This window comes from Podarcis muralis, chromosome 3 (assembly GCF_964188315.1).
Source record: "Podarcis muralis chromosome 3, rPodMur119.hap1.1, whole genome shotgun sequence".
Lineage (NCBI taxonomy): Eukaryota > Metazoa > Chordata > Lepidosauria > Squamata > Lacertidae > Podarcis > Podarcis muralis.
In genome coordinates this window covers 3,341,307-3,369,260 of record NC_135657.1, presented here as the reverse complement: position 1 = coordinate 3,369,260, position 27,954 = coordinate 3,341,307, and the positions used below count along the sequence as shown (strand labels likewise).

Genomic DNA, 27,954 nt, shown 5'->3' with positions numbered 1-27,954 from the left:
CCGATTGGCCGCCGCCGCCGAGGCAGCCAGGCAACGGTTTCCATGGCGAACGGGACCGACTCGGCCTTGTCAACTCGCGTCGCCTCAGGTGGGAAGAAGCAGCAAGCGGGCAGACACGTGTCGAGCTCGCCGGCTGCGGGGGGGAGCAAGGTGGGCGGAGAGGAGCGGCGAGAGTTCAGGTGAGGGGCCTGCGCGGCGCACGCGGGTCGGGAGGGAAAAGGCACGTGTGAATGCGTTTGCGCGTGTCGCTGCGGCCCTTGAGGCCGGGCAAGGAAGGGCAGGCGGGGAGGTGCCATCGTTGGCTGCGAGGAGCTTCTGGGTGGCTGCTGGGCAAGGTAAAGCGACTAGCAGACGCCATTGGTGATAATAATAATAGTAATAATAATAATAATTTTAATTCAGCGCCCAGGCTTTTCGAGGCCCTTGTCAAGCTGGCTTGAAGAAGCAGCTCTGGGGGACTTGGAAATGCGCATGCCGTTTCATTTTTGGCATTTCACTCAGAAATGGAAAGGAAATTTTGAATTTATTTATTGCATTCAAATGCTGCCTTTCTCCCTCTATGGCCTAGCTATCCCTCTCTCTGTGTGTGTGTGTATGTGTGTGTGATTTTGTGTGTGTTTGTGTATATATATATATGTATATGAATATGAATATGACACACCTGCGACTTTCCTAGAATGAAGTAAAGGTAAAGGGACCCCTGACCATTGGGTCCAGTCGTGGCCGATTCTGGGGTTGCGGCGCTCATCTCGCTTTATTGGCCGAGGGAGCTGGCATTCAGCTTCTGGGTCATGTGGCCAGCATGACTAAGCCGCTTCTGGTGAACCAGAGCAGTGCACGGAAACGCCGTCGTTTACCTTCCCGCCGGAGTGGTACCTATTTATCTACTTGCACTTTGACGTTCTTTCAAACTGCTAGGTTGGCAGGAGCAGGGACCGAGAAACGGGAGCTCACCCCGTCGCGGGGATTCGAACCACCAACCTTCTGATTGGCAAGCCCGAGGCTCTGTGGTTTAACCCACAGCGCCACCCGCGTCCCATTAGAATGAAGTACCACCTCCTAAAGTGGATTTAAAAAAGAACATTGCAGACTCACTGAAAATGCTCATGGATGACTAGTGGAAGAGGCTTCCATAACCTGCCGAGCAACTGCCAAGAGTTGGAGAAGCTCTTTAGGCACCCTTAGTGCTCAAACCTGGTGCCTGTAAAAGGTAAAAGGTAAAGGAACCCTGGATGGTTAAGTCCAGTAAAAGGCGACTATGGGGTTGCGGCACTCATTTCGCTTTCAGGCAACGGGAGATGGTGTTTGTCCACAGACAGTTTTCCAGGTCATGTGGCCAGCAGGACTAAACTGCTTCTGGCGCAATGGGACACCGTGACGGAAACCAGAGCGCACAGAAATGCCGTTTACCTTCCTGCCACAGCGGCACCTACTTATCTACTTGCACTGGTGTGCTTTCAAACTGCTAGGTAGGCAGGAGCTGGGAAAGAGCAACGGGAGCTCACCCTGTGGGGATTCGAAGCGCCAACTTTCTGATCAGCAAGCCCAAGAGGCTCAGTGGTTTAGACCACATCACCACCCGCATCCCTTACCTTTACCTTTTACCTGGTGCCTGTACAGGTGCTGCAGTCCAGACAGCTCCCTTGATTAATTTCCAGCCACTTAACGTTTAGAATCCAGTAATTTAAAGTTTCCCCACCAACACCCCAACAGAAGGAATGTGGCCACCGAGCCAAGTGTGGGGGTTAAAAAAAAGAATATTGCAGACAAATTCATGGCGGAAAGGGCTCTCGAAGGCTACTAACCAGGACGGCTGTGCAATGTTTCTGAATACCAGTTCCTGGAAGCCACAGGAAGGAAGAGTTGTTCTTGTGCTCAAATCCTCCTTGCAGGTTTCCCACAAGCATCTGATTGGCTACTGTGAGAAGGGGATGCTGGATTGGGTGAGCCGTTGGCCTGATCCAGCACTTTCTGACAAGACAGATGTACTGTTTTTGAGGGACAGGAGGCTGGCGGGTGTGGGGGACTCCCTGGTCTAGAATGGGATAACTGGAAAGGACCAGGTGCGTAGCCTAGAAGTCATTTTGGACTCACAGCTGTCCATGGAGCCGCAGGTCAATTCTGTGTCCAGGGCAGCTGTCTACCAGCTCCACCTGCTGTGCAGGATGAGACCCCACCTGCCTGCAGACTGTCTCACCAGAGTGGTGCATGCTCTAGTTATCTCCCACTTGGACTACTGCAATGCGCTCTACGTGGGGCTACCTTTGAAGGTGACCCAGAAACTACAACTAATCCAGAATGCGGCAGCTAGACTGGTGACTAGGAGCGGCCGCAGAGACCACATAACACTGGTCTTGAAAGACCTACATTGGCTCCCAGTATGTTTCCGAGCACAATTCAAAGTGTTGGTGCTGACCTTTAAAGCCCTAAACGGCCTCGGTCCAGTATATCTGAAGGAGCATCTCCACCCCCATCGTTCTTCCCGGACACTGAGGTCCAGCGCTGAGGGCCTTCTGGCGGTTTCCTCGCTGTGAGACACCAAGTTACAGGGAACCAGGCAGAGGGCCTTCTCGGTAGTGGCACCCACTCTGTGGAACGCCCTCCCACCAGATGTCAAAGAGAGCAACAACTACCAGACTTTTAGAAGACACCTGAAGGCAGCCCTGTTTAGGGAAGCTTTTAATGTTTGATGCATTACGGTATTTTAATATTTTGTTGGAAGCCGCCCAGAGTGGCTGGGGAAGCCCAGCCAGATCGGCGGGGTATAAATAGTAATAAATTATTATTATTATTATTATTATTATTATTATTATTATTATTATTTCTTCTTACATTCTTACTGAATATACTCATTAATGTCTAGTGGAAGAGGCTTCCATAGGTTGCAGGGCAACTGCCAAGAGTAGCTTTATAGGTGACCTTAGTTTCAAGTCCTGGTGCACAGGTGCTCTAGACATGTGTTTTGATTAATTTCCGTTGAGTTAACATTTCTGTAATCTGAGATACAGCATTTCCCCCTCCCTAGAGAAGGAAAATTCAACACCATGATCAAGTCAACATGTAGTAGATCGTGGTCTCTAGGCTAAGTGTGTGGGTGTGAATGAGTGAGTGAGATAAAAAAGCTTTACCAAACAATACCTAATTGAATTTATATTCCTAGTAATGTTGACACAAGGCATTCACAAAACAGGCCTGCTTTTGTTGACGGCCCTTGGTTTAGCATTTTTGCAGGGTTAAACCGGGATTAACACAATCCAGGAAATCAGTCTAATGCCCTTAGCTAATATGATATGAGCATTACAGTGCATTAATCTTTCTTAAACATTATCAAATTATGGCTTTTGAGTTAACAGCTGGCCTGTTCTTCTGCCTTTCCTTTCACAGGATTTGCTAGGAATTGGGACATACTTTAAATCAAAGTCTTTTGCCATAGGCAAGGAAATGCCTCTGAAAAAATGTTGAGGAAACCCTGTCACCCTGCACCCTCTTATTTAGCAATAGTATAGCTTACTCATTGGGTGGTGGGTGAAGCCAAAAGATCCCACAACAAATGATGCAGGGTGCCACCCTATTGTGGGCATTCTGACACCACACTGTGATTTAGTCATGGTCTATGGCATGAACCAGGATGCGGGTGGCGCTGTGGGTTAAAGCACAGAGCCTAGGACTTGCCGATCAGAAGGTCAGCGGTTCGAATCCCTGTGACGGGGTGAGCTCCCGTTGCTCGGTCCCTGCTCCTGCCCACCTAGCAGTTCGAAAGCACGTCAAAGTGCAAGTAGATAGAATCATAGAGTTGGAAGAGACCACAAGGGCCATCGAGTCCAACCCCCTGCCAAGCAGGAAACACCATCAGAGCACTCCTGACATATGGTTGTCAAGCCTCTGCTTAAAGACCTCCAAAGAAGGAGACTCCACCACACTCCTTGGCAGCAAATTCCACTGTCGAACAGCTCTTACTGTCAGGAAGTTCTTCCTAATGTTTAGGTGGAATCTTCTTTCTTGTAGTTTGGATCCATTGCTCCGTGTCCGCTTCTCTGGAGCAGCAGAAAACAGCCTTTCTCCCTCCTCTATGTGACATCCTTTTATATATTTGAACATGGCTATCATATCACCCCTTAACCTCCTCTTCTCCAGGCTAAACATGCCCAGCTCCCTTAGCCGTTCCTCATAAGGCATCATTTCCAGGCCTTTGACCATTTTGGTTGCCCTCCTCTGGACACGTTCCAGTTTGTCAGTGTCCTTCTTGAACTGTGGTGCCCAGAACTGGACACAGTACTCCAGGTGAGGTCTGACCAGAGCAGAATACAGTGGCACTATTACTTCCCTTGATCTAGATGCTATACTCCTATTGATGAGGCCCAGAATTGCATTGGCTTTTTTAGCTGCCGCGTCACACTGTTGGCTCATGTCAAGTTTGTGGTCAACCAAGACTCCTAGATCCTTTTCACATGTACTGCTCTCAAGCCAGGTGTCACCCATCTTGTATTTGTGCCTCTCATTTTTTTTGCCCAAGTGCAATACTTTACATTTCTCCCTGTTAAAATTCATCTTGTTTGTTTTGGCCCAGTTCTCTAATCTGTCAAGGTCGTTTTGAAGTGTGATCCTGTCCTCTGGGGTGTTAGCCACCCCTCCCAGTTTGGTGTCATCTGCAAATTTGATCAGGATGCCCTTGAGTCCATCATCCAAGTCGTTGATAAAGATGTTGAATAAGACCGGGCCCAGGACAGAACCCTGTGGCACCCCACTAGTCACTCTTCTCCAGGATGAAGAGGAACCATTGATGAGCACCCTTTGGGTTCGGTCAGTCAGCCAGTTACAAATCCACTGAGTGGTAGCATAGTCAAGACCGCATTTTACCAGCTTCTTTACAAGAATATCATGGGGCACCTTGTCAAATGCCTTGCTGAAATCAAGGTAGACTACATCCACTGCGTTCCCTTCATCTACCAGGCTTGTAATTCTGTCAAAAATCGAGATCAGGTTAGTCTGACATGACTTATTTTTCAGAAATCCATGCTGACTATTGGTGATCACAGCATTCCTTTCTAGGTGCTCACAGATAAATAGGTACCACTCCGGCGGGAAGGTAAACAGTGTTTCTGTGCGCTGCTCTGGTTTCGCCAGAAGTGGCTTAGTCATGCTGGCCACATGACCCGGAAGCTGTGCGCCGGCTCCCTTGGCCAATAAAGTGAGATGAGCGCCGCAACCCCAGAGTCGGTCACGACTGGACCTAATGGTCAGGGGTCCCTTTACCTTTACCTTTTTATGGCATGAACCACATTTGTTGCCTGAGTTGAATAATCAAATCCTTTGAGACCAGCAAGCCCAACTGTGTCATACTGTTCCTCACAATTTTGAATAGTCATAGCCCGGCCTTCCTCAATCTAGTGCCCTCCAGATACTTTGGACTACATCTCCCATCAGTCCAAGCTAGCATGATGCTGCTGATTGGAGCATGGCTATGCTCTGCTGGGGCTGATGGGAATTACACTCCAAAACACCTGGAAGGGCATTGGGTTGGCCAAGGCTGCTCTGTGTTCAGAAAAAGCACAACTGTAAAAAGAATGTTTGTGTTTCTAATATCAGTGGGATTGGCAGAAGAGCCAAGTCTAGGGCAGTAGTACTTTTGCCTTTGTACACAGCTCTAGCATTTGCAGAAATGCCTCAAATGATTATTTTGATCCTTGAAACTAATTAACTGGCGTCTTCCTTCAAGAAAGCAATGGCATTTGCACCTCCCAGAAACCTGGATGGCCCGAAGATGCAAACCAAGATGAGCACATGGACACCCCTGAATCACCAGTTGATGAATGACAAGGTGAGTATCATTCAGCCAATTTAAGTATGGGCCTTCCCCCAGACATTACGTTGGAGACACAATCAGAGGGGACCTTTGGGTGAGCAGTAACAACAAATTCTCCATAAAAAGCAGCTAAGCCCTCAGTCGGCCAGCCTTGACCCTCCTCTAACCTGGCAATACTTGAATGCTCAGATTAATAATAAATAATAATAATAATTTATTATTTGTACCCCGCCCATCCGGCTGGGTTTCTCCAGCCACTCTGGGCGGCTTCCAACAAAGACAAAAAAATACTAAAATGTCACACATTAAAAACTTCTCTGAACAGGGCTATTACGAGACAAAAAGAAGCGTTGGGATGGTCACACTGGCGTCTGATGATTTCATAAGGGATTAACAAATACATGCTTTGTTTTCTAATGGAGCATGTCATGAGTCGGCTAAGGTGGACGCATAAGAGCCTGGAAAGCAAACATTGTATGTTTTTGTGATCAAAGCCTATAAGGCTCACTGAGTAATGCAAACAGCTCTCCTGTCCTCCCCCTTTAGGCCCCTGAACCAAAATGTGATCCAAGATCTGTTTAGCATTTCCTTGTGACAATAATGAAACACCCCCACCAAAGGGTTGGCACGGGCAGGTGCTTCTTACTTCATCTTAAATGAAGCCAACCATATATGTGTTGACACCTTGGAAAGAACAAATCGAGCAAGGATAGAACATAAGAATGTTAGAAGAGCCTGCTGGATCTGGCCACTGGCCCAACTAGTCTTTTCACTTAGAATGCTGGAACCAGATGACACAGATTGACCCTGGGTTCAGAATTCTCTTTCGCAGAAAACCTTATGAACCGATAGGTTGTGGTGATGGCAGTGGCCAGAGGTGTCTGTCTCTAAAGGAGAATTAGGCAAATTCATTGAAGATACCAGAGATCATTGGCCACAGTGGGACCTCCATATTCCGCGGGAGTGTGCTTCTGAACGCTAATTGCTACTGAAACCTAGTACCTCACCAAAGACTCCTAAGTAAGATCGGTGCTCCCATCTGTCTCAGGAGACAATGCAGGGGGTGAAGTCAAACTGTTGGAGAATTACAGCACTTGCTGTGGCTGTAGAGACAAATTTGGGAAAGATATGCGTTGCTGCAGCAGAGGCAGATGGAGGTGTCCGGTTGTGCTGTCACAGATGCTGCAGTAATGGTTAATATTATGCCCCATGGCACCACTTCTCCTTGTGGTCCTCCCAGCGGTCTTTCCTCCTCTGGTCACTGCAACTGTCTGCTGAGGATTCCCCATAGCTGTCAACTTTCCCCTTTTCTTGCGAGGAATCCTGTTCGGAATAAGGGAATTTCCCTGAAAAAAGGGGAAACGTTGACAGCTATGGATTCCCACATGGCAGGATTGATGTCGCCAGCCTTCATGTCACAACTGCAGACATCTTTGTAACACAGAGTTGGTCTGCCAACAGGCCTGAAGTCAGTCAGTCAAATAAGAGGCAAGGTCCTCTTGTGGATCCACACTGGTTAAGTAACAGGGAGCAGAGAGTAGGAATGAACAGACAGTTCTCCTGATGTAGAGACACAAAAAGCAGAGACCCCACAAGTTTGGTACATTGGTACCTCATTTGTTGAAAGTAATCTGTTCTGGAAGACCATTCAACTTCCGAAACATTCGACAACTGAGGCACAAAGGGTAAGTACAAGGAGAAAAAATAAAAACATGCAGCGGAAACTGTTCGATTTCTGAGGCGCGTTCGAACACGGAAGCAATTCTGGGTTTTCTGCGTTCACAAACCGAAACGCTTGGTTTCTGAGACTCTTGAAAACCGAGGTACCACTGTGGTAGGACCTATGCTTTTTAACTTGTCCATAAACAATCTGGGGGTGACCAGTGAAGTCGCCAAGTTTACTGACAATACTAAACTGTTTAGAGTTGTTTAAAACAGAGAGAGAGAGAGATGACAATGAACTCCAAAGGATCTCTCCAAACGGATGGTAAAGTGGCAAATGCAGTTCAGTGTAAACAAGTGTAAAGTGATTCATGTCAAGACAAGAAAATCTTAATTTCACAGTTCATGGGGTCTGAACTGGTGGCATCTGACCCAAAACGAGACCTTGGGCTTGTAGCTTGATGAAGGTGCTGACCCAGTGTGCGGCAGCTGTGAAAATGTCAAATTCCATGCCAGGGGTCGTTAAGAAAGGGATTGAAAAATAAAACAACATTTAATCAGCAGCAGTTAAAATGCTACATACTAAAGACAGTAGAATAGGGAATACTCTAGGGAGGAGCTGTACAAGCAGGGAGCGGCTCCCAATTGGCGCTCTCTCTTGTGCCTGCCAGTCTCTTGGATCTCAGTGAAGGGGCCACAGGCAGGTCCCCTGAGTTTAGTTTCAAGTAGACCAGCTGATAATGGGTGCAGGTGGCCCTTCAAACAAGGCCTTGCGTTGAATGGTACACAGATGTCAAAATGCGTCTAAGTTGCGAGTGATGTGATTTCAACTTTACTGGCTTGACTGCTGGCCGGTTGAAATCACACAAATTAAATGCACAGAAGGCAGGGAGCTTAAAAGCTCTTTTAGCACAGGGTTTTCCCAGTGTAGAAATAGCTATTAAGCTTGCTTGCTTGCTTGCTTGCTGAGTTCTTGGAGGCTCTTGCACGATCTTGGATGGCTCTGCGAGAGCCTCCCAGAGGCCAGTAAGCATGGCAGAGAGCTTAAAAACTCTCTGCCTTGTGAGTAAAGACAAATGATAGAGGGTAAGGATTTGCTGAAAGGATTTTTAAACGGGAATACAAAAGGGGAGGTGTGAGGAGGTCAAAGAAATAAGGAAATGAGCTGAAAGCTTATTGAAAGATGGATTTAACTTTTAACTTCCCCCCCCTTCCTCCCCCCCCCCTATTATGTGTGTTGTTTTTTGTTTTTTAGTATGTTAAGTTTTGTTTTAAATCTTTTCTATTTTGTAAAACTCTACTTTGTAAACTGTTGTTTTGTGTAAACTTATGTTTTATGTAAAACCTTAATAAATATTTCATAAATAAATAAATAAATAAATAAATACTCTCTGCCTTGCTTGGGGGGTAAGACCCATGCAGGGCGCAAGCTCCAGAAGGCAAGGATAGCCAAGTGAATAACCATAGTTCAGAGGTCCCGGGCCCTAAGGAAGTCAGACTATCCTCCACCAGGGCCAGGGCCTTTTCAGCGATGGCTCTGACCTGGTGGAATGCTCTGTCCCATGAGACCAGGGCCCTTCAGGATTTAACCTCCTTCCGCAGGGCCTGTAAGACAGAGCTATTCCACCTAGCCTTTAATTTGAATTCAGCCTGATCTTTTATTTCCCTTCTCTTCCCTCCCCCTCCCTTTTTATGATTCCCTGCTCTGAGACCCCACAGCTAATTCTCCCCTGGCCTCCTCGCTGGACCAATTAGGACCAATTCAGTCAGCTAGCCCTGGGGATTATCTAATTGATTTTTTATTTTTATTGTTATTCATGTTTTTATACTGTATTTTATGCTGCTTTTATAATTAAGTGTTTTAAAGTGTTTTGAATTTGTTGTTAGCTGCCCTGAGCCCGGTTTTTGAACCGGGAAGGGCGGGGTATAAATAAAGATGTATTTATTTATTTATTTAAGTGTGGGGCAGTTCTAAGGAGGTAGTTTGAGTATACACATGTGGCAGCCCCAGAACATACCCCGCCCCCTAGTGAATATGGCTGTTTTTCAGAACTTCTAAGTTAGAATTTCTTCTTAAGTCACTCATGCCCTTTAGTAGTCTGGGGAGTCACTTATTGGGTCATGCCTAATGGTTTGGTTGCTCATTTCTCGTTCAGTCCTGTGTTCACTCTGTACTGAACTGTGTTTTATTTAAATGTTTTTAAGGTATTTGAAGAAAGAAGAAACCTGTTGGGGAAATGGGTAATGATATTTTCTTCCCTCATCTGCAAATCCCATGTGCTTCATTGCTTATTGTGAGTCGATCAGGCAGTAGTAGGACATGTAAGCACAGAGTCAACCTTGTGTAATGCACACAGTCAATGTGAGGGTTATGAAGGCTCTGCACTCCATGCAGTGTTTGGATTTTTAAAAACTTGTAGTTGAAAATGTAAGGGGGGGGGGGAAATGGTGGAAGTCTGCATGCAATTAATCTGTTTAGAGAGATATGTTTTGTCCCAGAATATGTCAAGTATGTGCCTCTTGCCAAAAAGGATGGTTTGCCCCATATGTGGTCGTGTCCCCTAGTGATGACATCACATCCTTTCCGCCAGATCCCCAGAGGCCACTGACCGCTGCTGGAAACAGGATTTGCAATAGTTGGACCTGGGATCCAGCAAGCAAGCTAGTTATGTCACCCTTCTCCAATCTGGTGCTTTCCAGATGTTTTGGATGACTGCTCCTGTCAGTGCTAGATGGCTGTGCCGGCTGGAGAAGGTGGGTGCCAAAGTCCAAAACATCTGAAGGGCACCTGGTTGGGGAAGGCTTGTATATTTGTGGGAAGTCTCCCAGAGTGGCTGGGGCAAACCATTCAGATGGGCGGGGTACAAATGATAACATTATTATTATAATTATAGGTAAGGTAAAGGGACCCCGACTGTTAGGTCTGGTCGCGGACGACTCTGGGGTTGCGGCGCTCATCTCGCTTTACTAGCCGAGGGAGGCAGTGTACAGCTTCCGGGTCATGTGGCCAGCATGACTAAGCCGCTTCTGGCGAACCAGAGCAGTGCACGGAAACGCCGTTTACCTTCCCGCCGGAGTGGTACCTATTTATCTACTTGTACGTTGACGTGCTTTCAAACTGCTAGGTTGGCAGGAGCTGGGACTGAACAACGGGAACTCACTCTGTTGCGGGGATTCAAACCGCTGACCTTCTGATCGGCAAGTTCCAGGCTCTGTGGTTTATACGGTGCCTTATACAGTATCTATCAATGGTAGTTAACTCTTCTACTTGAATGGAACAGATTTCTGTCTCTGTGAGGAGATACAGTAGAATGTATTTCCTTATCAGGCAGAAGGAGGCCTTTACCCCTTTCAAGCCATGTTGGAGACCACTCCCCAATGGAGGCAGGACACTGGTCTAGAAGATGGACCAGAGCCAATCGTTCCTGTGCTTTTTAGCAGCCAGAATACTGTCAGGAGTTCAGCTTACACTCGAGTAGAACCCTGGCAGAGACACATGCCCGACTGGCATGTTCTCTCCCTCCTGGTCAATTGTCCGGGAGCTTCAAAAGTTTTCTTCTTCCTGAACATCACAGCAACCAATGCCAACAGACACCAGCACACTTCGGGATCCACAGCGTTCGTGTATCTTTGCATGACAGAACCCCAGCAACTCAGCATTTAATCTACTTTACTTACATATAAAGGGGGCTGCGGGTGGCGCTGTGGGTTAAACCACAGAGCCTAGGACTTGCCAATCAGAAGGTCAGCGGTTCAAATCCCCGCGATGGGGTGAGCTCCCGTTGCTCGGTCCCAGCTCCTGTCAACCTAGCAGTTCAAAAGCACGTCAAAGTGCAAGTAGATAAATAGGTACCGCTCCGACGGGAAGGTAAACGGCGTTTCTGTGTGCTACTCTGGTTCGCCAGAAGTGGCTTAGTCATGTTGGCCACATGACCTGGAAGCTGTCTGCGGACAAATGCCGGCTCCCTCGGCCAATAAAGCGAGATGAGCTCCGCAACCCCAGAGTCGGTCACGACTGGACCTAATGGTCAGGGGTCCCCTTTACCTTTACCTTATTTACATATAAATATACACATGGCTCCCTCTCTTTCTAGCATCAGACAGCAAAGAGAAAAAGAACAAAGGACAATAGTCCATCTTCACAGAACACAGTAACACAAACATCCTGTCTCCGTCACTTCCCACTCTGTGGAGTCAAAACATACACCGTCATGTGATAGACAACAATCCCACGACTGCAATCAGGGAGCAGGAATTCTAACAAATACCTGGGGGTTGGGGCGCCCTCATCACAAAGATGAAGTGCAATATGGGTCTTGTGGTCCATGTGTTAGTTTGCAAAGTGCTTCATGGTGGGAAGGTCACTTCTGTGGCGCCGTGTCTAGGTGCCACAAAACCCTCAACTCACCTCTTCTCCCTTCCGTCCTCCACAGTTTGACAAATGGACAGACAACCAGAGGCGAAGAGTCTTGCTGGACTTCCTGGAGCGCTGCTCCCTCTTGCAGCTCAGGTTCTGCGTCAAGCAGCTGCAGGCTCGAGTTCCAGTGGAGGCCCTGGATTTCACCACCAAGCTCCCCAGGGTTTTGTCCCTCTACATCTTTTCTTTCCTGGACCCTCGTAGTCTCTCCCGATGTGCTCAGGTAAAGCTCAGTGTGTTGGGAAGGATGCAGAGGGGAGATAACATTGAGGTGCTGGATATGTTTAGCCTATAATCATAGAGTGTAGAATCCTAGAATGGGACTCTGAGGGTCATCCAGCCCAACCCCTGAGATGCAGGAATCTCAGTTAAAGCACCCATGACAGATCGCCATCCAGCCTCTGCTTAAAAACCTCCAGGGAAGGAGAGTCCACCACCTCCTGAGGGAGACCGTTCCACTGTTGAACAGCTCTCCCCTTCAGAAAGCCCTTCCTGATGGAATCTCATTTCTTGTAACTTGAAGCCATTGGTGAGAAAACACTCTTACTCCATCTTCTATGTGACAGTCCTTTTGACCACTACTGGAGATGGCTATCATATCATCTCTCAGTCTCCTCAAGCTAAACGTACCCAGCTCCTTCAAGTGCTCCTCATTAGGTTTGGTGGGATGTGGGTGGCGCTGTGGGTTAAACCACAGAGCCTAGGACTTGCCGATCAGAAGGTCGGCGGTTTGAATCCCCCCCGACGGGGTGAGCTCCCGTTGTTCGGTCCCTGCTCCTGCGAACCTAGCAGTTCGAAAGCACGCCAAAGTGCAAGTAGATAAATAGGTACCGCTCTGGGGGGAAGGTAAACGGCGTTTCCATGCACTGCTCTGGTTTGCCAGAAGTGGTTTAGTCCTGCTGGCCACATGACCCGGAAGCCGTACGCTGGCTCCCTGGCCAATAAAGCGAGATGAGTGCCGCAGCCCAGACTGGACCTAACGGTAAGGGGTCCCTTTACCTTTTACTAAGCTTGAATCCTAAAACAATAGGCAAGTAGGATCCTAGAATGCAACAACTGATTGGCTTGCAGGAAAAGACCAATCAGGCTCCAGGAGGAAGTTAATCAGCCTATTGGGCTGGTAGGATCATAGAATGCAACAACGGATTGGCCTGCAGGAGAAGACCAATCAGGCTCCAGGAGGGAAGCAGAATCAGCCAATCAGATGGGACTCATTGTGTAAATGTATATAAAAGCCTGAGGTTTGGGGAGGCAATTCAATCACTGTTTTACAAGCTGCAATAAAGAGCATGAAATCACTACAGGACTCAGAGTACAGTGGTACCTCGGGTTACATACGCTTCAGGTTACAGACTCCGCTAACCCAGAAATAGTACCTTGGGTTAAGAAATTTGCTTGAGGATGAGAACAGAAATTGTGCTCCGGCGGCAGCAGGAGGCCCCATTAGCTAAAGTGGTGCTTCAGGTTAAGAACAGTTTCAGGTTAAGAACGGACCTCCAGAACGAATTAAGTTCTTAACCCGAGGTACCACTGTATATTTCATTTGGCTTCCAGACCCTTGATCATTTTGGTCCATAGCTGTCAACTTTCCCCTTTTCTTGTGAGGAATCCTATTCGGAATAAGGGAATTTCCCTTTAAAAAAGGGAAACGTTGACAGCTATGTTTTGGTCACCCTCCTCTGCACACCTTCCAGCTTGTCAATATCCTTCTTAAATGGTGGCGTCCAGGACTGGACACAGAACTCCAGCAGTGGTCTGTTGATGCAGTATATGAACCAGAAAAGAGTTTGGAGCCCAGCAACATGCAGTTGTTCCTCTTCCTGTAGTGCCAGCCTCCCTCTTTTGAGCAGCACAAGCACAGCAGTTGGAGTTGCAGTTTTGCCCATTCAAATGAGGGAAAGCACATGCCTGAGGGATATACCTGTTTGAAATTCAACTCCACTCCCTCGTGCATGAACCAGGCCTCCATCTGGGTTAGACAAGGAAAAACTGCAGTTGCCAACTCAGGTTTTTTTTTTTTAAGAACTCTGTTGCTTTTTGAAGATATGATATTGAAATAGTTTTTGCGTCTGGATTATGTGTCCTCTGTTTCTGATTTTTGCCCCGATAGGTCCCTCAGAACAATAATAATGGCGCCTTTTTCATTCTCAGGTGAGCTGGCACTGGAAGAACTTGGCAGAACTAGATCAGCTCTGGATGCCAAAATGTCTGCGCTTTGGGTGGTATCTCAATTTCTCTCCAACCCCGTTTGAGCAAGGAATCTGGAAGAGACACTACATTGAGGTGGTGAATGAGTTCTGGGTCAACAGCCCTAAGGTACCTCTGCAATCCTTGAGAGACAAACAGTTTTTGGAGCTGAGCTGAAAACCTCTAGTTTAGCCTCGTCTTGGATGTTCTGCTTTTTCCCTATGCAGGAACTTTTTGACATTTAGCCTTGTAAACTGACCTGCATTCTGAAGTGGAGCAGTCCCAGTAGAATTGTACCATGGGCTTTCCCTGTAAGTGCGAGTTGGCTCTTGAGGTACCTAGATCCCCTAAAAGCCTAGTGCACACATGCCTTCCTTCAAAGAGTCCATATAAAGGCCACTGTGAGAAGAGGATGCAGATGGGCCCTGGGTCTGATGCAGCAGACTCTTCTCATGTTCTTAAGCCACTCCTCCAGTTTTCCAGCTCATTAGTGGCCTGTGATGAAAAGACCCAGCACAGGCCATCATCCTCTTGTCGCTTGAAGCTCAGGTGGCCTTGGTGGCGTGGAGTCCCATCAGCTTCAGCTGGTGGCCCGGCTACTGTCACAGTCCGGTTCACAGGCGATCGAAGTCCTGGCTGGGCACGTCGGGACCGGGAGCAAAATGGCGGGGTGGGAGCAGGAACAGGAGTCCAGAAGCCAGGAGTCAGGAAGCCAAGAGTCCGAGGGTCAGAGAGCCGGGAGTCAAGAAGCCAAGGATCACAAAGCAAGGGGTCACAAAGTCAAGGGTCCGAGGATCAAGAAGCAAGGAGTCAAACGCAGCAATGCAGGGAACGTGCTGCTGCGGCAAAGAGCCAAAGGGAAATGCTGACCTTATATCCCTTCCCAGCTCTTGCCACCAGGTGCTGTGAGTTATCAACTGGCCTCACCTGTGAGGCCGCGCCTTGCCTCTTCAGAACAAATTTAGGAATGCCCCAGTCCTACAAAGTCCTATTGGTCACAGGGCCTGGCTCCAACACGCACACCTGACAGCTGCATACCTATCTGGGCAGAGAGAGCCTAACTTCTGTCGTCTATTGCTGAAACGTGTTATACAGGCTGTCGATTGGTTTCTGGGCCCAATTCAAAGTGCTGATTTTGACCTATGAAGTCTTAAATGGCTCAGCACCGTAATACCTCAAAGATTGCCTGTCCCCATAGGAACCAAACGGGACCCTGTGATCATCACTTGAGGCCCTTCTTTGTGTGCTTCCCCTGCATAAGGTCTGGAGAGCGACAACACAAGAATGGGCATTTTCTGCAGTGACTCCCCGCTTGTGGTATGCTCTCCCTAGGGAAGCTTGCCTGGCGCCATCACTACACATGTTTGGGTGCCAGGCAAAAATATTATAACTAGACCTTTAGCTAATCAGGGGTTAGCAAACTTTTTCAGCAGGGGGCCGGTCCCCTGTCCCTCAGACCTTGTGGGGGGCTGGACTATATTATTTTTTTTGGGGGGGGGGGAAATGAATGAATTCCTATACCCCACAAATAACCCAGAGACGCATTTTAAATAAAAGGACACATTCTACTCCTGTAAAAACACGCTGATTCCCGGACCGTCCATGGGCCGGATTTAGAAGGCGATTGGGCCACATCCTGCCCCCAGGCCTTAGTCTGCCTACCCATGAATTAAACAATCCACAGCCTTTTACATTGGGGTAGGGGTATTGTTTTTGTTTGTTACTATGGTATGTGTTTTTGTTTCTTTATATTGCAAACCGCCCCATGATCCTCAGATGATGGGTGGTATAGAAATGTAAATAATAATACAGTCAAACCTCGGTTACCGAATGCCATAAACCCGGAAGTAAATGTTCCAGATTTCGAACATTTTTCGGAAGCCAAATGTCCAACACGGCTTCCGCTTGAGTTCAGGAAACCCCTGCAACCACTCAGAAGCCGCGCCTCGGTTGTTCAACATTTTGGAAGCCAAACGGGCTTCCGGAACATATTACGTCCGACAACCGGGGTTTGACTGTAATAAAATCCAAGGGCTTCCCTCCTCCCCAAGAGCACACAATTGATTTTGCCTACTTGTTTCCCATCCCTTTAGACCCCTCCAAAAGAGGACTTTGTGGTGGTTGATGTTCAGCCTATAACGAAAGAGGGTCTGGAGGTGAAACAGTCCCTGTCACCGTCAGTCCTCCAGTCAGCACCTCCTCTCGGAAAGAAGATGAGCAAGGAGAAGCAAGATCTCCCTCCCTGGCGTTCTTCAGATAAGCATCCTACAGACACCGTCAGATTCAATTACCTGGACAACTTTGATCCCATCGAGCAAGCGAGGCAGGCGTAAGGCACACCCTCATGTCTGTCTTCTCCTTTTCTCTGTCAAACAAAGCTAATTTGATGTTCAGCTGCTCCCTCTCCCCCTGGGGTAGGTGACAACCCTGCCATATTCAGGAGAAGAGTTATTGTCCTCAAGTTTTCTAATTTTTGTCGGGGAGAGCTGAGTCTGCAAGTTTAAAGCCTCTTTGTGAATCTCTTCCTAATTAATGGTGCGTCCAAGATGGATTCCAATTTCAGTCAGGCAGGAAATTAATAGGGCCTCTTGGTTCTGCTCTATAAAGTTTGGACCAAGCCCAGAATGGATTGATCCCTACCCGAATTCTGGAGTGGGTGGTGGCGTTGATTCTGCTGTCCATTTTAGGCATGCGCAGAGCACGAAGGAGAAACCCCAGGCAACTTTAACCTTCTCTGTACATGCCCCTGGTGCCCAGTGTGGGAAAGGGTCAACAATGTGTGTGAAACAAGGTGTAGAACAGCCCAGGGGCGTCCCCAAGACCTGCTAAGCCTCTCCTTCCAAATTATTTCCAGCCCAGATGAAATGCAGTAGGCCTGGTTGTGGTCCAAAAACCATTCTACAATGACTGGATTGCCAGCTCAAATTCTCTTTGGAATGCCATCCCTTCAACTACCGTATTTTTCGCTCTATAGAACACACTTTTCCCCCTCCAAAAATGAAGGGGAAATGTGTGTGCGTCCTATGGAGCGAATGCAGGCTTTCACTGAAGCTTGGAGAGCGAGAGGGGTCGGTGCGCACCGATCCCTCTCACTCTCCAGGCTTCAGGCAGCTATCTGCAAGCCTTCTGAGCATGGCGGGAGTTCCCGCCGGGTTCCGAAGGCTTGCGGATAGCAGCCTGTTCTGGGGGCTGGGGTCGGGGGAAGCTCGGGCTTCCCCAGCCCCGCAAGCTCTGGGAGCGGCAGCGAGGTTGCGCGCAATCTTGCCGCCGCTCCTGGACCTGTTCTGGGGGCTGGGGGGTGGAAATAATTTTTTTTCTTTATTCCCCCCCTAAAAACTAGGTGCGCCCTATGGTTTGGTGCACCCTATGGTCTGGTGCGCCCTATGGAGCGAAAAATACGGTATTTCTGTGTTTGGATATTTGAAGTAGCATCTCGGCGGCACACAAGATGCTGGTCAAACATTCTGTTCCTTACCATCCGCTTCCAGAAGTAGAGGTCTTTCCTTTCTTTCTCTCTTTCTCTGGCGATCCCTCGTAGCTGAGTTTGTCTTTCATAAACATGGTTTTGACAATGAGTCCGTAAGTGACTGCGGAGGCCAGTTTTGGATCCACACGTCCTTCCACAGTGGGGACATTGGTTTCCGGGTGGGAGTTGATCATAGTGTGGATTTACCAAGCATGCCTTCCTCTTAGCACATTTCTCCCTTGTGTTCGAGTGTCTTCAAAGCCCATGACACCTTAGGTAACCTTCATCCACCTTCACAGCCGTTGTAACATACCGCGTGTTATCATCCGCCTGTTCTGCCGTTGAGGACTTCTTGGATCATTCTTTGTCTAGCTCCTTCCCTTTGACCTTACTGCCTTGGGTGACCCTGCTGGGAGTACGAGACTCCCGGCGGCTTCGCTCACAAGGCTCATAGGAACATGCAAGCCCACTCACCACAACAAGGTGATGATCCAGAGAGTGAGAGAGGTAGCCCACTTCTAATGGTAGAATGCCTTATTTTGCATTCAAAGGGCTCCATGTTCAACCCTTGCTAAGAATGTAAGAACATAAGATGCTCCTATTGGATCAGGCCAATGGTCCATCTAGCTGAGTATCCTGTTCTCTCACTGGCCACCCAGATGCCCATTTTGCGAAACCCGCAAGGTGGACCTGGGTGCAGCAGCACTCTGCCCTCCTGGGATACCCATCAACAGGTGTTCAGAGGCATAATGCCAAGGAAGCAGATCATGGGGGAAAGCTTTCTCCCTCTTCTTAAGACCTAGGGAAGCCGTTCCCAGTCAGTTTAGACTGTACTGAACTCCGTTGAACAAGGTTACCTGATTTGGTATAAAGCTACTTAAGTGGTTCATCTGCTGCAACCTATACCCTGTCCCATGACAGTCCCCCAGGAGAAGTCTTCTTAACACCTTACACCTCCATGACATGTTTAGATGCCTGGTTCTTTCTCATTGCTCTTGTAATCTAGATCAGGATGTTTTCTAGCAGTTACAGTAAATGTGTCCACCCTTAGTTTAAACGCCTTGCTTCTTCAGTGGTAGGATGAACAGTTGTTTCTCTTACTCTTGGCATAAAGTCTTGGGAAAAGATCTAACACACATGCCAACTATCTGCAGTCTACGTGTTCAGAAGTCCCAGTTTCTTCCTTAATAGCAGAATGGCTTTCAAAACCCAGCCCACTAAACGTAGCCCAGAGCAACAGTTCAGCTGCATTAGAGGGGCGTGGGGGCAAGTTTTGTGGGCTGAAGGGAGGGAGATTATTTTTCACGAGAGCAGATGACAGTGCCAAGCATTTTTCTGTCTTCTTGTTCTGGGAAAGTAACCTGTTGCCAGGAGCACAGATCAGATCCCAGGCAGAAAGACATTCACTTTTCACAAGACTGATGTGAAGGATAAGGAGCTGCCTGAGTAGAATTAGCTTATTCTTCCTCCGGGGATCTTAGGGTAGTGTCTGTAGTTCTCCTTCTCACACTTTTTTGTCACAAAAACCTGCCTGTGAGATACATTAGGCTAAGAGAGCTACTGGCCCGAGGTCACCCACTGAATTTGGTGGCAAAAAGGAGAATTGAACCCACGTCTCCCTGGCTTTAGCCCAACACTCTAGCCATGATACCATAGCGGCTTTCATGTAAATCAGTGTTTCTCAAACTTGGGTCTCCAGCTGTGGTTGGACTATGACCCCCATCATCCCTGACCACTGGTCCTGCTAGCTAGGGATGCTGGGAGTTGTAGTCCAAAAGTTTGAGAAACACTGATGCAAATCTATAGAAACCTTTGAGTGATTTAGCTGTGATTCCTGCATTGCAGGGGGTTGGACTAGTTGGCCCATGGGTTCCCAACTCAAGAGTTCTGTGGTTCTATGAGTTCTGAAATATCTGCATATCTGGGCCCTAGCCCCACTGAAGCACAATCATATGCATATTGATTCAGAAATAAATTCTGCTGAGTCCAGGCCACTCTTGTATCGGAGCCTGGGACTTCAGTCCTTAAGCCCCCGGGACTCACTCCCAGGTAGCTGTGCTTAGGGTTGCAGCTCCAGTCTCTGAAATGAGAGGTGGCAGAACAAGCTTCAGGACCATGCATTTTTTTGTGTTTCAAAAAGGGATTTGCCTTTCCCCGCCCTGTCCTGGGAAATCCTTTTAACTTTGTTTAATACATCTTTCCCCCCCATTCGCTCTGTCACAAGAGACTAGGGCCCTGCGGGACTTGACATCTTTCTGCAGGGCCTGCAAGACAGAGCTGTTCCACCAGGCCTTTGGTTTGGACTCAGTCTGACCCTCTCCTTTGGTAATCCTCACAGAACTCTGGCCCAATGGTTGCCATTAATTTGATTTTGAACTGATTTTAGAATGCTGTGTTACATTTATTGTTGTTAGCCGCTCTGAGCCTGGCTTCGGCTGGGGAGGGCGGAATATAAATAATTTTTTATTTTTATTATTATTATTATTATTATTATTATTATTATTATTATTATTATTGCAGTAGGAAGAAAGGAGGAGGGCTCACCCCAGACCTCAGCCAGTCGGCCTTCCAGAAGAAAAGGAGACCAAGCAGTGCATCGTACAAACTCCGAAAAGCAAAGTCCCTGGCAAGTATCCCAAGTGTTCAGCCTTCTGGGCTAAGCAGCAAACTTGGTGAGGTGCGAAGCCTTTGGTGAGGAAGGGAGCAGCCTTGATGGTGGTGGCCCCCTCCCCAAAGCCCCGCTGCCTTGCGTTGCCTTTTGAGTCCTTAGCTGCCCAAGTCCGCCACTTAAGGGCTGCACCTTGAGCAAAGCTGGCGTTCAATCTTGGAGCATCAGTTATGGTTGTTGCCCTCGTGCTTCTGCAGTCCTGCTGTACAGCCTTGATGCAGAGCTCACACTTTGCATGTGGAATGTGCCATGTTCAGTCTCTGGCCTCTCTCCTCGAAGAGGCGCCGCCAGTCAGAACAGACAATAGTGGCCCGACCTGGTCCAAGGCAGCTTCCCAGCAGTTATTTAGGTGGGTCACTGCGTTTGAGCTCCATGGAGCTCCCTTGCTTGCCTTGAGGGTGCATCCGACTGCAGACTGAGCGTCTTCGGCTGCATATGTCTGCCCCTTTGGGAAGGACTTTGTGACTCAATGTGCTTTGCTTCCTTGTCCTCCAGCAGCCTGGGGCTGAGCTGACAAGGACCCAGGAGTGCAGGAATCAGGTATACGGAGCCTGTCAAAGCCTTGCTTTGTGTGCTGCACTCATTCCTGGTGGGGTGGGAGACTCTGACCCTGCCTGTCCCGTCACACGGCATCCGCGACCCTGACATTTTAAGTCCTTGCATGCTCACCTGCTTCTCTTTAGGTTGATCCCTGCCAATCATTACGTTGCTTCTTTTTAAGCCGCTTAAAATGAATGTCTGCCTTTCACACACTGTCTGCGTCTCCCGTCCCGGTCTCAAAATTCGGATGCTAGCAAAATGAGAAATGCCTGTATTACTCTTTTCAAACACACCCTTTTTAAAAAATTATGTGAAGGTAGCACTTAAAGATTCATGATTATGGCTTGGCTTGTCCTAAAAAAGCAAAGAGTTTGTTGCTCTTTGTGCAGAAGCTTGATTTTAATGGAAGTTTTGCATAAATAGAGGATCTACTGCTGCCTTGAGCAACAGCGCTCCTTCACATGCCGGAGGGACCAGACTTTCTTCTTCAGTTTTAATTTTGGAGACTGTAGCCAATAAGCAAATTCTTTTCACGCTCAGCAGTTGAAGTGTTGACTGCTGTGCCCTTATCTGCCTTTATTGCCTGAATGGATTTCTGAGTAAGTGTTTTATTGCTCCTGGCTTTCCCCAACACCCTAAACAAGAGATTAAACAAACAAGATTGAAGCTGTACTCTTATGCACACTTCCTGGGAGTAAGTACCTGGGTTGGGGGAGAGAGAACACACTGGGTTTGGCTTCCTGGCAGGGGCCCATTAACATGGACCAGGGTGGGAGCTGGTCCCTTATAGACCGGCAAGGTCATTGTGGTCATCTGATGAAGCCTTCCTGGTGATGCCATGTGCCCCCAGCCTCTGCTCTGCCGTGATCTGGAGCAGTTCTCCATTTTGATTTTTAAACACATGTTCAAATACTTCCTTATTTTCCCAAGTCATTTCTGGGTTAGTGACCTAGCCATATTTTTGAACAGGCATCCCAATGTTCTATTACTTTTTAAACAGTATTCGTATTTTACTGTTCATATTTTTTTATTTTTCTATTTGTTGTACATCTCTTCAGAAAATGTTTATTAATATAGGTTAATATATTAATATATGCCTATAGGTTCTGGAAGTAGACATAGTGGAACTTATTTCTGAGTAAGTTTGAAGAGCTGTTTTTCTATGTTAAAGAACAAAGGCCTAGTTATCACTCCGTTTGGATTTTGGGTGTGGGCTCAGCGCACCGTGAAAGTGCTCTGGCATGCAAAAATATTCCCCACATGCTTTCATTGGGTCTACTCTTGAGTAGGGCTTGGTTAAAATGCAACCCCTAATCCTTTTTCCAGGGTAAAAAGTCCTCACCCTCTCGCTTCCAGGTATGTTATTTATTGCTCAGCTGTGGCTCAGCTCTAAAATTCTTCACTTGCAGCTAACCCAAGGCAGCTGAAAGAGCTGGCCAGTGTGTATCTGTGTGTGTGTGTGTGTGTGTGTGTGTGTGTCCCCCAGCTGGCTGGCAGGCCTGCTCACACACTGCTCCTTTCCTAAAGAAACTCAGTTTCTGCAACTAAAACCAAAAGGCTACTTGATTCCACCTGCCTTTGGGATTGGGGTGTCCTGTGTTTGGATTCTCTTCCCCAGAGAAGCCTGCCTGGTGCCTCCTCTGATATCTCCTTGATACCAGGCAAATACTGTTTTGCTAAAAAACAACAACACCAAACACCACCCAAACATTCCATCATCTCATATACTGCTTTTAGTTGTCGTCAATCCATATTGCTGCTTTCTATGTGCTTTTATAAGTGCAATTTGCTGTATTTTATTGCTTTGTTTGGATTCTCCTAATTGAATGCCACCCTGGGAGCGTTATCACAATGCAGGTAATAAATAATTTGCTGAAAAAGTACAGCGGAACCTCGGTTTTAGAACGTAATCCTTTCTGGAAGTCCGTTCAACTTCCGAAACGTTCGAAAACCGAGGATCAAAGGGCTGCCAGCAAGTTCAATGGGGAAAATTGAGAAACACGCTTTGGGAGCCGTTCGACATCCGAGGCACGTTCGAAAACGGAAGCATTCACTTCTGGGTTTTTGGCGCTTGGAAGCCCAGATGTTCGAAAACCGAGGTTTGACTGTAATTACATAAACCAAACAGAACAAAAGATACTTACCTGAAAATGAGTCCCCCATTGGAGTTTCATGGACTTTCCCCAAGTATATGTGTGTAGGACTGTGGCTTTGTCTTCCTGCATATTTCCTACCTGCTCAGAATTTGGATAACAGCAAAGTTTGGGTGGTGACTCAAGTTATGATTCAAGTCATGTGTGTGTGTGTGGTTTTAGGTCAGGGATTGTGATTGCAATTCCGGGTTCTGTTGACAGATTCAAAACCGCAGGAGATTCGTATCCCTCTAAATCTCATAAGAACATGAGAAAAGCCTGCTGGACCACCTAGTTAAGCGTCCTCTTCTCACAGTAGCCAACTCCTTGCCTGTGGGAAACCCGTGAGCAGGATCCGAGCACAAGAGCAACTCTCCCCTTCTGCAGTTTCCAGTCACTGGTAGTGTTGCTGCCTCAAACTGTGAAGGCACAGCACAGCCATCATGGCTCAGACCCATCAAAGGCCCTCTCCTCCATCATTTTGTCTAAGCCATCTAGGTGGAGCAAGTCCCATAGTTTAATAACTACTGCTGTGCGAATGTCTACTTCTGTGTAAAATACTTTCTTTTGTCTGCCTTGAACCTTCCATGATTCACCTCCATCGGATGTCCAGAAGCTCTACGAGAAACTACATTTCTTGCTTTTTTCCTGCCTTACTCCCCAGGTATCCCTCTCTGCAGACCTTGGCTCACAGCCAAAAGCCCCCGCTCGCCCCAACTGGGCTACTTACCACCCTGCGCGCTATCCTGCCACCAAAGCAATGGCCAAGATCCTTGCCCAGAGCGCCCAGTGGAACGCTGGGATACGGCCGGCGCCTGCCCAGGGTCCAGTCCCACAGCTGAGCGAGAAGGGGAAGAAGGCCTTTGCACGAACAAGCAGAAGCTCTCCAAGTCAGTAAACCCGGTCATTTCACGTAAGGGTGGGGTGGGGGTGGTGGGTGAGCATTGAAAATATCAACCCCCTTTCACTCACATCATCATTTTGTTGTTTTATTGTTACTACCAAGTTTTTGAAATTGTAGACAAAAGTTCAGTATCACTCTCGCTGTAGCCTTATTGGAGTTCAGCGATTGGGTATGCGTTGCTCCCGGATAGGAGGAAGGAAGTCAAATGACACCGAGGGTTGGTTCAGAGAAAGAGTTCTTTATTTCTGCTCTCCGGAACAGCAGAAAGGCACTTGCGTGGTCAGTCCACAGCAAGTCCAAAGAAATGAGAAATTTCATGCAGTATATATATCCTCCAGGCACCCTCTCCCTCCTTCCCCAGGAATCCAACCACGTCAGCCTATACACGCAGGTTGACATCACGTATGTTCCTGCCCCGGTATTCTTAACCATAAAAGGGTATTCCTTCCTGTACTTCTGACCATAAAAGGATATTCCTGTTCCTACTCTTATCTTGGAGCAAGAGGTCACCATCTCCAAGAACACACTCTGGCGCTGTTCCCAGACTAGGTCTGTGCGTCAGTGTGGTCAGGACATAAGATAAGACCTAGACGTGTCATCCCTGTTCTACTGGTACAGTCAAGGTCATCCTTCCCGTGACTGATAAAGGAGAGAGCTGTGTTCTTGTTATGCATTTGCTCAACGGCTCAAGTTTATGCATTTTAGAAATGCTGAGAAGAAAAGGGGGGGTTTTGAGTTAGTTTTAAACTGACTACACAGAATCCCATTCCTTCATCACCATGCACAAGAACGCTAGCTAAGCCTAAGCGATTTTAAAGAGAGCTTTTCAACGAAAAAGGTGCCCAAAACTACATCCCTCACAAGTTGGATGAAACAATAAAGCTGTGACAAGCTGCAGTCTTAACCATAGGCAAAGCAAAATTAGAATTAAAAACGACACCAAGACTTGGCCCCTACATTGGCATCCGTAACTTATTACGGATAGCCAATGTAAGGTAAGGTAAAGGTACCCCTGCCCGTACGGGCCAGTCTTGACAGACTCTGGGGTTGTGCGCCCATCTCACTTAAGAGGCCAGGGGCCAGCGCTGTCCGGAGACACTTCCGGGTCACGTGGCCAGCGTGACAAAGCTGCATCTGGCGAGCCAGCGCAGCACACGGAAACGCCGTTTACCTTCCCGCCAGTAAGCGGTCCCTATTTATCTACTTGCACCTGGGGGTGCTTTCAAACTGCTAGGTTGGCAGGCGCTGGGACCGAGCGACGGGAGCGCACCCCGCCGTGGGGATTTGAACCACCGACCTTTCGATCGGCAAGCCCTAGGCGCTGAGGCTTTTACCCACAGTGCCACCCGCGTCCCTTGATAGCCAATGTAGCCGGTAATAATAATAATTTATTATTTATACCCTGCCCATCTGGCTGAGTCTCCCCAGACACTCTGGTCGGCTTCCAATCGAGTGTTAAAAACAATACAGCATTAAATATTAAAAACTCCCCTAAACAGGGCTGCCTTCAGATGTCTTTTAAAGATAAGATAGCTGCTTATTTCCTTCATATCTGAAGGGAGGGTGTTCCACAGGTCAGGCACCACTACCGAGAAGGCCCTCTGCCTGGTTCCCTGTAACCTCACTTCTCCCAGGGAGGGAACCGCCAGATGACCCCCAGTGCTGGACCTCGGTGTCCGGGCTGAACGATGGGGGTGGAGGCACTCCTTCAGGTATACAGGACCGAGGCCGTTTAGGGCTTTAAAGGTCAGTACCAACACTTTGAATTGTGCTCGGAAATGTACTGGAAGCCAATGCAGATCTCTCAGGACCAGTGTTATGTGGTCCTGGCGGCCGCTCCCAGTCACCAGTCTAGCTGCTGCATTCTGGATTAATTGGTAAGAAACAAGGCTAATATATTTCCTTCTCTTTTTGTATTGTAGGTTAGAGGGTTTGTTTAAAAGACTGGAGCAACAGGCTAGCCAAATTCTGCTATGTGCTTTTGGAGCAGATCGCTGATGTTCTGGGACACTAGCAAACATTACAAAGTCATTAATTATTATTATTATTATTGCTATCATCTGAACATGTTTGGGGGGAGAGAAGGCACTGCTGGATGTACCCAGGTGCCCCACCTCGACCCCCGTATCTTAAGACAAGCCTCCGTTGCAATACAGATAGGTTGAAAGAATGTCAATGTCAGGTTTAATTTTGCAAGGGGCTGTTTCCTTTAAGTTTCTTACTGTTGATGTTAACTACTTCATTTTCTCTACCTATTCCAGCATCTCCACTCTTTGAAAGCCAGCCCTGGGAACTTCCCCCATCAGACATGGGATCTGATGCAGAACAGGAGGATGGAGAAAAGAGACTTTTCAAAGCAACACACTTGAATTAATCTCCCCAAGGGAAAGACAGATGTCGTTGCAGGTTACGATCGTGTTCCCAGAGCCCAGCTTTCTGAAAAGGGGCTCTTTGGACGAGGATTAAGAATCATGTGGATTTATCATGTCTGCATTTCCATGGTGGACTAACCAATGACTAACCAATGGACTGTTGGGACAACCTGGATTTTTTTCTTTTTAAAAAAAATACTGTTCAGATAGGAACTTTGCACGTGGCCTTAGACAAGGCACTATTTCTCAGCCTTAGTTTCCAAGCTGTAAAATGGGAATGTTGGTGGTCTACCTCATCGAGTTGTTGTGGAATTGATGGTCAGCAACAGTGCAGTGCTATGCATATCTACTCAGAAGTAAGTCCCACTGAATTCAAGGGGACTTACTCCCTTGGTAAGCATTTATAGGATTGCAGCATCAAGCAGACTCTGTTTTCGTAATGGTTACTGGCAACTTTGAGTTATTGCATAAAGAGGATAGAACTCAAAGGAAGGATTTCGTTCCAGTAAGTAGGTGGCTGAAACATAATCAACGGAAAGAACATGATTAAACAAAACGGCCTATGCCAAAGCAGCAAGTGTGACGCTCACGCTCGTCCCTCTCCCTCCTTTCCATAAACACCCTTTCTTGTTTTTCCCCCATTATCAACATTGAGACTGTAAGCGGTTTGGGGGCACAGACTTTATAAACCCTGTACACTGTGATGACGTATGGATGGTCTCAGGCCTATCAGTTTGGCAGCAAACTGGGTCCACCTAAAAAATAAATAAAGGGTAGTAGTTTCTGTGTGCTTGGGGGAGTCTCCAACCTTAACCGCACATTTCAGGTGACCCCTCACCTCCACCCTTCAACGGAGCGTTTAGGGAAAGTTTGCAGGTAACTATGCTGGCGCATTCCGGGGGAGTGGGGAGACATAGAAAGAAATCCAAAATTAACAAATCCAATTAGCACTGTAAAGAAACGTTCACATATTTTACTTCCTTGGCTTTTATCTTTCCTGAGGGAAAAAGCAGCCCTGCTTCTTTGTCCTCTTGCCATTGGTGCAATCTGGGATCACGCAGCTTCAGCCTGTTTTCTGCTGCTGTGGGACCTGATCCGAAGGATCCAAGTTACAAGAAAGGAGATTCCAACTGAATAGAAATGCTGTTCTGAAAATAAGAGCTGTTCAGCAGTGGAGCAGACTCCCCAGAAGATGGTGGAGTCTCCTTCCTTGGAGGTTTTTAAGCAGAGGTTGAATGGCCATCAGCCAGGGATCCTTGAGCTGTGATTCCTGCATTGTAGGGGGTTGGAATGGATGGCCTTTGGTGGTCCCTTCCAGCTCTAAAATTCTATGATTCTATATGCGCTCAGCAACATCTGTTTCTCTCCACCCCCTTTAAGCTTTTTGCATAGCCAGATGGAGAGGTCTCAAAGGCTTGCTCACTTCTTTGTAGCCTTTCAGTTGATCCTAATAAATCAATTTCCCTGCTGTTGGATTTTATTTCCTCTCTTAGACTGCAGTCCTAGCTCTACCTGGAAGTTGGCCCCATTGAAATCACCATGACTCAAAACTTCTGAGCAGGCGTGGGACTGCGCTGTATAATTAAGCCTTCTAATCTGGGAAACATTTAAATGCTTTCGGCAGTCCTGAAAATAATTCGCCTTTTGGGTAGCTTCGTTTGGCTGCCAGAATCTCGGGGAAGGAGCGTCGCCCATCCATCATGACACCAACCACTGGAGAATCCCCTCGTGCAGGGATCCCCGAACTTTTTGGGGTCACTGCCCCCTTGGTTCCATAGACCCCAGTGCCCCCTACCCTCTAGA

General features: G+C 47.7%; 1 protein-coding gene across 4 annotated transcripts; it reads left to right on the top strand.

The window, feature by feature from the left end:
• The first annotated feature begins 27 nt into the window (after positions 1 to 27).
• Positions 28 to 27,623, top strand: FBXO16 (F-box protein 16). Of its 4 annotated transcripts, none has more exons than XM_077925379.1 (9): positions 28 to 180; positions 5,717 to 5,818; positions 9,671 to 9,706; positions 11,899 to 12,105; positions 14,034 to 14,198; positions 16,163 to 16,398; positions 20,056 to 20,161; positions 23,540 to 23,765; positions 26,041 to 27,623. In XM_077925379.1, exons 1-9 carry the CDS (start codon positions 43 to 45, stop codon positions 26,151 to 26,153), a joined length of 1,329 nt encoding a protein of 442 aa, XP_077781505.1. In that variant the 5' UTR covers positions 28 to 42; the 3' UTR covers positions 26,154 to 27,623. The 4 variants fall into 4 exon arrangements, with proteins under 4 accessions (XP_077781505.1, XP_077781507.1, XP_077781506.1 ...); XM_077925380.1 differs by having other exon boundaries at positions 98 to 179; positions 5,721 to 5,818; XM_077925381.1 differs by lacking the exon at positions 11,899 to 12,105.
• Positions 27,624 to 27,954: the final 331 nt, after the last annotated feature.

Excerpts from the sequence above, each read along its gene's own strand:
- FBXO16 (XM_077925379.1), top strand. The coding sequence starts at position 43 with ATGGCGAACGGGACCGACTCGGCCTTGTCAACTCGCGTCGCCTCAGGT. Across the intron at positions 14,199-16,162 it reads TCTGGGTCAACAGCCCTAAG|ACCCCTCCAAAAGAGGACTT; the intron begins GTACCTCTGCAA and ends CCATCCCTTTAG. Across the intron at positions 20,162-23,539 it reads TCCGAAAAGCAAAGTCCCTG|GTATCCCTCTCTGCAGACCT; the intron begins GCAAGTATCCCA and ends CTTACTCCCCAG.